This window comes from Corvus brachyrhynchos, unplaced genomic scaffold (genome assembly GCF_000691975.1).
Source record: "Corvus brachyrhynchos isolate BGI_N302 unplaced genomic scaffold, ASM69197v1 scaffold114, whole genome shotgun sequence".
Lineage (NCBI taxonomy): Eukaryota > Metazoa > Chordata > Aves > Passeriformes > Corvidae > Corvus > Corvus brachyrhynchos.
This window is the reverse complement of record NW_008238337.1, coordinates 5,909,353-5,920,708: the sequence shown is the minus strand read 5'-3', so window position 1 is coordinate 5,920,708 and position 11,356 is coordinate 5,909,353. Positions and strand designations below refer to the sequence as shown.

At 44.9% G+C, this 11,356-nt stretch overlaps 1 protein-coding gene across 1 annotated transcript; it reads right to left on the bottom strand.

Annotated features, from left to right (window-relative positions):
* Window positions 1-3,788: 3,788 nt before the first annotated feature.
* On the bottom strand, window positions 3,789-11,351 carry NOC4L (nucleolar complex associated 4 homolog; the record flags this gene model as incomplete). Its single annotated transcript, XM_008634088.2, has 13 exons — window positions 3,789-4,390; window positions 4,697-4,810; window positions 5,551-5,633; window positions 6,000-6,163; window positions 7,404-7,514; window positions 8,045-8,105; window positions 8,738-8,849; window positions 9,374-9,424; window positions 9,526-9,560; window positions 9,837-9,936; window positions 10,513-10,662; window positions 10,800-10,907; window positions 11,175-11,351. Coding segments are annotated over 13 exons (1,383 nt in total), but the record flags the coding sequence as incomplete, so codon positions are not given.
* Window positions 11,352-11,356: the final 5 nt, after the last annotated feature.

The following is an 11,356-nucleotide window of genomic DNA, read 5'->3' as shown; positions in this document are numbered from 1 at the left end:
GGGAACTGCAGCTCTTGGCCATCAAACCTCTGCTTCCAACACTTCAGCACGTGGTATCTCCAGCCGAGATGACTAAAATGTAAATCCTCACTCTCCCAGTCTGCAGGAAACTGATGTATGAAAAGGGATGTGATGATTCACTCACTTTGTATCTCAGAGCCCAACACTCTTCCCCCAAGAGCAGCCCAAGAATGCACCTTGCCACACACTTAAATATTTGATAAAAGTTAAACACGAGCACCTGTGATTGATGCTTCTCCTCACACACCGCTCCAGCCGCTCCCCGGATAACGTGTGGCATTATTGAGGCATCAATTATCTTCAGCACAAGCACAGCTCCATTAGCAGGCCTGCAGCCTGCTCGTTTTGATAAGGTTCACACTCTGTGCATTTATCAACAAAATGGGGATAACCAGCAGGACATGGAGTCTGCAGCTTTTAACTCTGTTAGGACAGAGATGACATTCACATCTCTGCATGCACCATCAACCAGAGCATCCTGTCTGCTGGGATTTATTTCTCTGGAAGAGGAAGGCAGTTTCACTCTGTTTTTATCTCTTTTGGCTCAATTCACACGCTCCAGAACTCTCTTTCTAGAGGTGCAAGTAGGGCCCAGGGACAGGGCAAAGAAACTGCAGAAAAGCAACTCTTTTTATTAACAAGTCTCAAACTTCCTACATAAACTACACAAAGATAGACTCTTGGCTTATTAATAGCAGTAAATCTCCAAATCCAATAGGCTTCAGTTAATGAATATTGATTATGATAGTGCTGGAAAAGGCTGGTGTCAGTTGAACTGAGATCCTGTAGCCCTTTTTACCTGAGCAGGGCTGTAAATTAACTGAGAGCTCGTTTTTCAAAATTAGGTAGTGGAAAACCCAGAGGTTATTGCTGCACTGTAGCTCTCCCTATCTCAGGGATATGAAACCACCTCAATGCTAATAGCAGCAGTCATTTACAGATGTAAATTTGCACTTCCCTCTATCTCCCAATGAATATCTTAAAAGTAAGAATCTAAGCTGATTAACAAACACCGTGGCCACCTCAACCTTTGACTTCCCAGATAAATCACATCATGCTCTTGATGAGCAGCTCTATTTTGCAGCCAGGCTGGGATGACTTTGAATGGAAGCTCAGGAAAATAAACCAAGGGCAGTCCATTGAAATAGAGATCTTACCATTACCCTCCGCTGGGGAACCAAGGGAGTGATGGGTGGGGAAGCTGCAGGGTTATGTCAATGTTTTCATAAAACTATCTTTTATGCTCACTGAAATAGCCCAACAAGAAGAACAAAAAACCCCAGAATAGCCCTCTCCCTCCTCCCCACATCTGATAAAAATCAAATAATAACAGGAGTGACTTATGCACTCTCTGCCTGGTACTTCAATCTGGCCTTCCAGTTAATACACCCCATGATTAAAGCATCTATAATCTACAGTCTGTGGAGACCTGTAGAGCAGGAGCAACAGCAGGTGCGCAGCCTGATAAGGGTTGTTCGCTCTGTGCAGATGAAACTTTTAATATTTATAACTGCTGATTTTTTTTCCTGATGCCTCCTATTGAGGGGAAAGGGGTGAAAGTTGAAAGATAAAAGCTTGATGAAAGACCAGGTGGAATGTTTTTCCAAGGACAGGTAGGGGCTTAAAGCTATCTCCACCTAAGAGCTGATTTAAAAATGCTGCTCAGGTAAGTGCTGGGGAATGAAGTCTCTGGAAGACCTTCGAGGCTTGTCTGAAGTGCACCCAGGCTTTCAGCTGTAAGCTCCTCTGAGCTGTCTGTGGTTCACTTGTCTGCACCAAGCACAGTGGGACTGTGCTGAGACTGCCAGGCATCATCACAAAATAATTAAGTCACTCCAGGTCAGCTGCACATACTTCAAGTAAAGCACTAACAGCAGCATTTCCAGCTCAGCACTGCAATGTGCTGAGGAATCTGAAAACACCCTGTGTCAGCCTGAGCCTCCGCCTCGGTGTCAGCAGGAGCTGCCATGGGCAGCACACGGGACACTGGGAATGCTCTGGAAAACATAAATTGCATCTTGCTCCAGTCCAGTCACTGCTCATTGCAGTGTGGTACTTGGGATCCACGGCTGGTGCAACACTGGTGGTGCCTTTGCAGTCCTCCTCCCGAAAAACACCCCTTTCCAGTGGCATCCCTTTTCCTGGTGCTTGGATAATGCTACAGTCTGTGGTATTTGGTCTCACATACAAGGCTCTGCCCACAGGCAGCAGAGGGCCACACCACAATGCAGGAGCTGCTGCTTTCCAATATTCCCCACCAGCTCCATCTGCCCCACATGCAGGGTGTCCCTGTTTGGTGCCAGGAGACCTCAGAGGGACAAACAGGCACACAGGTCACACAGCCCTTGTTGATACTCTCTTTACCCTCTGTCCACATAGAAGAACCCAACCAAAATCCCTCATTCTCAGCACCATGAGACCTGGACTTGCCCCATGCCCAAGTGGTTTAATACCTGTGCTTTCAAAAATAACTCAATACCCTGAGTGTCAAAATCATGACAGATGCGAATGACACTGCTCACCAGCAATTATAGACAGATAAAACCCAGGCCAACCTGAATAAAACAAAAATATGCCAAGAAAGCCATTCAACATAGGCATGCATTCTTTTAAATATATTGATTCATTTCATCTGAAAGATGATACACTGACTTGTGTCAAAGTGAGCCATGTGGTCCTCATTGCTACTGCAGAGCACTTCAAGATGTTTACCAAACACATACAGACAACACCCCATGACACAAGGAGATACATCTTAGAGCTGAAATACAAGGCTTGGGAGAACCTGAACTGAGGTCTCTCAAGTTGAAAGTTACATTTCAACCACTCTGCCTTTCTACCTCAGATACCAGAAGTCGAAGAAAGAAGAAAAGCAGGCTGGCCAGGGAGGAGGCAGCATTGCCTTTTCACCAGAGAACAAAGAAAGAGACTTCCAAAGATAAAGAGGAAAAATATCAATCCCCAGAAACACCTTACTTGAATTCAAAGGCATCAGAAAGGAAAAAAAAAAAAAAAGATGTAGAGCTCTACACTGTGAGGACATGTCCACTGTTTGGAAAGCATGAAAAAAACTGGATGAAGAAAATGTAACACTTCAGTGTCTCCAAGACAGCTGCAGTGCTCCTTGACTTAACCAGACTTGGCTGCCAGAAATTGGATTTCTTGGCCTCCGCTTTCTTGACTGTAATTTACTCTTCCACAAAGTAAGATTTCAAATTATGCAAGCAGAGTTTAAATCTAAAGAGGTAACATTAAGTTTTTGAAAATGAGTTTGTCTGTGTTGTTAATAATGAGTTTATCCCAAACTTAAAAGCTTGGGGGGAACCCAATCAAATGGAATTTTTGCATAACTGCTGGAGTGCATGAAAAATCCAAATTAACAAAAGCATCCAGTAGCAGTGGAGTTAAAAAGTCATTAGCCCCTGGATACACTCTGGCCAGAGCTCCTAAAACACGTGCAGGCTGCAAGCAAAACCACACCAAGCTGCTTATCATTCTGAAGCAAAACTCAAGGATTAGCCTCCCACTGCACATCAGCTGGCCTCCCTGGCTACAGCAGGCACCAGGATTATGTTCACTTCCAAAGCTCACGAGCATTTGGAATCCAGCAACCTTAGAGCATGAGACGGATGTACATGAAGGAACACCAGCAGCATTTCATAGCTGGATTTACTGAGCATCCCTGAGTTGTTAGACAAACCAGTTTCAATGCCTTGAACGTGGGAGTGCTGAGTAAAAGGAAGATAAACATCCCTCTAAAGATGAGCTTAAAAATGCATATAAAAATATAATTATAATACATCAGGTGTTTACACTTATGTATTGAAGACATTTATTACAAAAAGGCTGTCAGCTCTCATGTAAGAGTAACACATCTGAAAAATAAGAGCAGTCAGAGACTGCAATTTCCCTCAGTCCCATGGAACAGCAGTGAGATGTCCGTTGATGCAGTCTGTTGATGGTCAGAGCCAGCACCAGCAGTTCTGGGGGAAGGGCTGGGATCCCAGTCAGGAACAAGTCCATAAACCCCTGCTCTGAGGAAAAATCCCTCCCAAATACCAGGTGGCAGTATGCAAGTGTGAGAAACACAGCAAAGTCCATCCAGGGGCAGTGGCAAGGGTCACTGAAGACAGCTGCAGCTCTGCCAGGCAGTCCAGCTCTCCTCACAGGGAAGGGCTGCTGAGCACATGGGAGCTTTGTGCATGTCCCTAAGATCCGACTGCTGACAGATGTGTTCTGATAAGATATGGCATCAGTCTAAACTGAAGTGCTCTGCAAAAATATCATTTTTCTTCCCAAACAAACCTCGTACTTGTTCAAACTCCAGAGGCACATCAACAGCGTTTTTCTTCACTTCTTTATCAAAAAGCTACAAAATAAAAACCAGAAAATATTGTCAAAACTCAGTACAAGCTCTTCACCCTAGTAAGACTGCTTACTCTAAAGTCTAAAAACATCCAGCAAACAAACCCTTCAAATAAAAGCCAGCCCTATCACCACTGTTGCTCATGCTATATTATTTAACAGATCATTTTCCTGGTTTGCCCTGGTTCTGGGTAACCACATCAGTGTAGCTCCCTCCCCAGCAGCAAGGCAGATGAACAGGACGTGGCTGCTGCCTCCAGAATCTCCTTTTCTCTGGTTCCAGTCATTCACAAAGGCACAGCAGCATTACCTCATAAGCTGAGAGCTCCAGGAGCCCTGATATGTCATCCTCCATTTCCGACAGGGACTGGTTCAGGACAGCAGCTGCCTTGGCCACATCTGGGTGATAATGGTTCTGGAGAGACTGAGGAAGCAAGACAAACAGGAGATAATCTAAGTGCAGGGTAACACACACCCATCTGCATTCCCACACAGGTGTCTGCCCCTTGTTGGTCAGATCTTTGGTGAACACCAAATTCCATCAGAGCCAAGTTCGCTGCAATGTGCTAGGACAGAGCTTCAAGAAATCCTCATTTCAGGCATCTTTCAAATATGTCAAAGGCTCCTCTCACATGGCCACATGCAGCTCAAGACAAATTCATCCACAGGGCATGCCTACACTGCATAACCCAATTCTGCTACCTCACAGGGCTCTCATGCCACATCCAAGCTCCAGCTCCCCAGGATTCCAGCTCCTGCAATCATTCTTGTTGCTGCTTCAGCCCCCTACGCACCCCCCTGATCCATTTCTACAGGATAACCTGGCTCTACTTCCATCAGTGCTTAGCAAGTTCCTCTCTCCCTTCCCAAGCAAATGAGAAGCCTGGTGCATCTACAGCTATTTAGTCTGTTTCAGCTGCGAACTGCAAGCTCAAATGTGTGCTCACAAGCCCCCCACTAATTAGCATGTACAATTTCTCCAGTGTATGGAATCCTTTGCTAGGACAGAAAAGGATGCACAGTAAAAGAACTCATCTCATTTGCAAGACATATGTCAAGCAGGTTCTTATGAGAGGGGCTGCCCACTGCCAACACGTGTCAAGGAAGCAGCAAGAGTGGAAGAGACCCATACCAGACCCAGATGCTCATTTTGGGATGACATACCTGAATCTCCCAGAGAGAGCTCTCCAAAGCCCTGCTTTGAGACGGCTCCTCCTCCTCCATAACATATGGATCTTCTGACATATCTAAGGAAAATAGGAGATACAGAGCTAATACCTCCTGTGTGATGAATGTAAACCCAAAGGGAACAGAGGACCAGTGCTGCAGTCAGAGCTGCTCCTTCCCAAGTCTTTTATGGTCCAGGAACAAGCTGACACATCCCAGCACGACCCAAGAGTCACTGCTGGCAGCACTACAGAACCATGTTACTTTTAAGGAGCATAGGAAGTAGGGCATTTGGAATAGCCTTGAACTTACAGCAGGAGCTTCCACAAACTCAAGGGACAGGACAGAGGAATCCTTCCAAACCTCAGAATTGGGATCTCTTCTCTTCCTCCACAGGAATGCTGCTCTTTATGCTGTCTAAAGGCATAACACAACTCCCCTCTTACCTGCTGGCCCTCCTGGTCTGTGCACCAGCACCCTGCAGGCGGGGTGCCTCCGGAAGAGGTTACAGATGAAGGGGATGATCATGAGGAGAGCCTCGGGAGGGGCTGTGAGGGCCAGCCGGGCCAGCCGCTTGATGAACGCCGCCACCAGGTACGCTGGCAAGTGGCTGGGGACAAGGCACAGGAGGGAGCAGCCTGTTAAAGTCCTGGCAGGGAGCCAGCAGCCTCAGCCACCCTAACAGCATGTCAGCTTACAGATCAGGGGGCTCTTCAGACTTTTTTTGCTAGGGACTAAAGAGAAGCTTTAGGAATCTTGCTTTCAAGCAGCAGTATAGGGTCTTGTGTGCTCTCTGGAACAAATTTTTGGGGGAATTTACATTCAATGCATGAATAATCTCAGGTCACTGTGAGATTCAATCCTGACATGTGGTACCATTGTGCCAAGCACAGTCCATTTTCATGGCAAACTTTATTCGGTCCTTTTATAAACTTCTGAGTGCTTGGCCAGGCAGCCTTAGTTATATTCTTCTGCCATTGTTTTGTGAGTTTAATTAATATACAGGCCATGGTGTTAAATTTACATAACGCTTCCAAGCACTGCAGCTGTTAATGGAAACATAAAGCTGCTGTGTAGTGTAAATGTGCAGCATAATTCTTTCCCCCCCCCCGATGGTAAAAATGCAAATTTCTAACAGCAATCAGCTCATTTAGGCACCTTCTTCACGTCAGAAGAGTCAGGACAAAAGACGACAATTTTCAGTCACTCAGACTTCACTACACCTGCAAGGTTCAACAAAGTCACCCCACAGGTCTTGTCACTCTCCAAAGGACACCAGGAATACAAGGGGTTGGATATTAAGTGCCTAGTGCTGTGTTATTGTTGGCTTATTTTATAAAATATGATGGCAACTGTATGAACAGCTGACTACCCAGTTTCTTCCCTGTGTACAATGAACTGACAGCATCAAGACAGGCTGTCAAACACTTCACATTTCAGTGCTTTATGTCTGCAAAAAGTCATCCATTTATCAACACCTTTGTAATCTATAAAAAGCCTGCAAATTTTACTTTTCCATATTTACAAAGACAAGACAGCAAATTCGTAACTTCCAGCCAAAGTGGAACAGAGATCAAAAACACATCCATAAGCCCTTGCAGCTCAAACTCTGATAACTAACTGCAATTCTTCCTTTCTGAAAATCTATGGCTGTGAGGCAAATCTTCAAAAATAGCACATGAAAAATTACACGCCACTAAGTAACACTCTTGGATTCGGTTTTCTCTGTAAAAATGTATCTAATGCAGCAGGCACACTGAATACATTATACCCAGACATGTGGGAGACTGTTCAAGAACAGAAAAGCAGGAGGAAAATATGTGAGCATACATAATAAAGATGCTACTTACGATGAAGACAAAAACAGATCGGTCAGGTGGAAAAAGCGAGCTCGGTACTTCACGTGATAGATGGAAGGGTCTAACAGACTGTACAGCTTTTTGTAAAAGTCAGGATACTCCCTGTTGAAAAAAAAGGAAAAATACAACATCCATTAGTGATGTACAGAGGAACTGTGTCTCAATGTTTTTGTGCTTTCATTAAGCCCATCCCAGCCCACTGCTGTGCTCTGTTTAGCTCTCCTAGGCTTCGCTCTACAGTCACCACTTGAAAACAAACTGCAAGGTGAATTTATGGCTCTTGCAGTGCCCAGCCATCTTCAGGGGGTGAAGCCATGTCCACCAACCACAAGTGGTACAGGATGCAGGGAAAGGGACACCAAAGACTATGGCTTCACTCTGTAATCAGATCAATGGAAATCGATTTTTAAGTGCTGAGCAACCACAGTCTAGAGAAGAGGATATTTAGGTTCAGTTGTAAAAGAAATCACAAAGCCAAAAAAGCTCAGCATCCAAACAGCTGAGCCTCTTGTGCAGTTTGGCTTTCTCATGGGGGAATTTCAAAGCCTGAAGGTGTGGTGAATCCATTTCAGTTCCTCTTACATAAAGACATAAACCCATGTTGCTTTAAACAAAATGCTCTTTTTACTTACAGATTATGCTGATGAATCAGAATAAATAACCCATTTAGGGCTAGAAGACTGATTGCTCCACCTGTAAGAAAGCAGGCAGATATCAACACAATAAAAATAATTAGAAAAAAAAATCATCCTCAAGTTTTTTATATAATAAAATCTTACCAGAAGGAACACAAAACTGAGTACCTGAAATTAGAGCCAGTGTGATGGCTGGAAGGTGAAACAATTCCATCTACACCCTTACAGAGGCTCTCAAGTTTCTTACAAAGATTAAGCTGTAGCTTGGCAGAACAAATGTTCAATGACTGAGACACATGAATGTGGTGTTTTAATTCCTCAACAAAGCCACACTGGGGAGGCAAAGGTCTGCTCAGAAAGGACATTTCTGTAGGAACCTGTGGATGCAGCCCAGGTATCAGCAGCACTGGCTGAACCCTATATTTAAAATAAATCACTCCAGTATTCTACTCTTCCCAAAGCCTTAAATATGATTTTCCTTATACACAAGGAGCAATCACATTGACAAACACAGGTAAAATCATCTCACTTTCAGAGACAATGGAGTTCACCCTAGTTCCTTAGCTCCATCCCAGCCCAAAGTACACGTATTCCATCAACCAGGCCGTGGTGCTGCATCCAGCAGAGCTTCCAAGTCCATCTGTCCCATACTGCAGGTACCACAAAGGATAAAAGGCTGTTCTCACTCACCTATGCCATAAGCCACTGTCAGGAAGTCCATCATGAGAGTGGGCTCGTTCATGTAAGGCAGGACAGAGTCGTGCAGAATGACAAGAACCTTTTTGTAAAGGCCAGTGGGCAGCTGTGAAGGACAAAGCCACACAGTGAAACAAGCACTGCAGGGAGAACTCGGAGAGCAGCAGCAACCTGTGGCTAAAAAGACAATGCACAAGCAGAAGGGAACATGCCAGGACAATCCAGAACAGCTTGCAGCAGCAGTTCCCAAATGGGAGAGTTTACAAGTGACACCAACTTAAGTTCACTCAAGAAGCAGGTGCTCACAAGTAACGGTGTCATCACTCAGATGGGGAAAATCACCAGGAGAAAGGCTGGGGAAGCTTCAGCTTGTGAGCAGACATTGTTATGCTGCAGATCACCCTTATGGGCAGACATGATAAAGGTGGGGAAAAAAGGATGAGAGTAAGGAAAGAAACAGGCCAAACATGAGGTCGTGTTTCTTGGCAGAGTGAAATGATCACTGGGATGTTCTCATCCAACATTCAAAACTGGGGTCCTACCAGCAGCTCTGTGCAAGGCTGGACACAATTGCTAGGGAGCAGCAATCCTTAAAGAGTGATGCAGATCAGTGGCAGAAGTAACACTCACCTTGTGCTTCAAAAAAGTCAGCCACATTCTTTCAAACACCTGCCTGTGTGCCTTAAAACAGAATTGCAAACACAGTTAAACACACTGCTGTAGACCAAGCACTATTTCAAGCAGATAAAATTTCACTTCTAATGCACCAAAGGAACAGTTACCTGCAGCTTTGAAAGTTTCAACTCCTCACGGTTATCTAAGAAGAAAGGGAAAACAGATGTTGAACTTGAAATGGATGTTTAAAAAATTAAGATGACCTTTATTTATGCTAAAAGTTTTGGCTGAAGTACTTATCTTTTTACATGACAGACCCCTCTGTATACTGAGTAATGTGGATTTTTAACACTGTTTAGAATCAAGTGATCAAAGAAGCAGATACTCTTCATCAGCAAACAATAATAAATTTACACACTAAAAATCTTAAACCTGATTTTCCTTTTCACACACAGTTCATCATGCAGAGTTTACTAACCTTGCTTGACCATAAATTTGACCATCTCAGACTCTTTGTTTGGCATGTTAATGGGTGAGATGAGGGAAAATACATTCTGCTGGTAAAAAGGCAGCGGCCTCTGAGAAAAAAGCATATTAACAAACATGAAGCAAGTTCCACAACAGACAGCAGGATGCTGGGCTTCAATATTGCCCTGTTTCCAAGTACTGGATATATTTAGGAAAGAGAAAGGGAAAGTGTTGATGACTGAACTACATGCTGGTATATTCTCTATTGCTGCATTTAACTCAGTATTACTTGTTTCTTCAACACAAAACCTGTCTCTGTACTAATTCTGGTTTGACAAAACTGGTGGATCCAGTAAAGGAAACAGATTGTTCCTCTGCACCAGAGTAAAGAGAATTAAAAGTTCTCTGTGTGTCACCCAAACTGTAGAGATTTGGGTAAAACAGAAGCTACAGCTTAGACCAGAAAGAACAACAGTATATGTCTTGAAATACTTTTAGTTTCAGAGTAAAGCCAGTCTTGGCATACTGACACACACAAGAAGAAAAATCAACGCCTTCAATGGGCACATTCCTTTCTCTGGCTTCCAAATATTTTCATATACCACTAATCCCACCTTGCTTCACCCACAGGATACACAACCCAGAGCAGCTCATCCAGAGCCACCTGACCAGTACCAATTCGTTACCTCCTTTGTCTTTTGCATGACTTGCCCAATGCTGGCAGTGACAGCCTTCATGACAAAGTACCGCACATCGTCGTACTCCATGTACTCCTGAAAGCGGGAGATCAGGAGTGAGGCGTCCTCGTGGATGGGAAGCAAACCATCAACAACTACCTAACAAAGGATTTGGAAAGGAAAGCAACAAGTCAGTCTCTTACCCCACTGGAGCAGAGAGTGAGATGGTTGAGGGGACATGAGTTCATGTGCCATCAGGTCACTGACAGAAGGGACTTTTCAGTTCTGCAGCTTACCTTAAGAAGGTCACAAGGAAAAGTTAAAGTTCCCTTCCACTCTATTTTGATCAATGGATATTGTGCCTCCAACTCGACAAACTTCATGAGCGTGCAGAGTGCCAACTCCTTTAAAAAAAAAAAAGCAACATCACCAAAAAAACCCACCTAAACAAGGACACCAGGGGGCAGACCCAAAGGAGGCAACTTTCAAAAGGAGGAAGAATGAACTAAGATATTATTCCCTGAGAAAGCTGCAGGCTGGCAGCTGGTGAGCCAGAGCACCAGGGCTGTCTTACAGCACTGCCCGTCCACCCACACTGAAATATGGGGCGATAACCTCAAGGAGCCGCCCCCGCCGTGAAGCCGTGGGTCAGCAGTGGGCTCAGGACCTACCTTGACCTGGAATGCGTCGTGCCCCATGAGCTCCCCCAGGCAGCCCACGCAGTCCCTGTAGCGGTGCCTCATCCATATCCTGTACTTGTCCTCGGCGCTGTAGTTCTCTGTGAGGACAGACACACACCGACAGGCTGGGCTCGGCCAGGGCCGCGCCTGTCCCGGGCAGCGCCGCGGGGCCC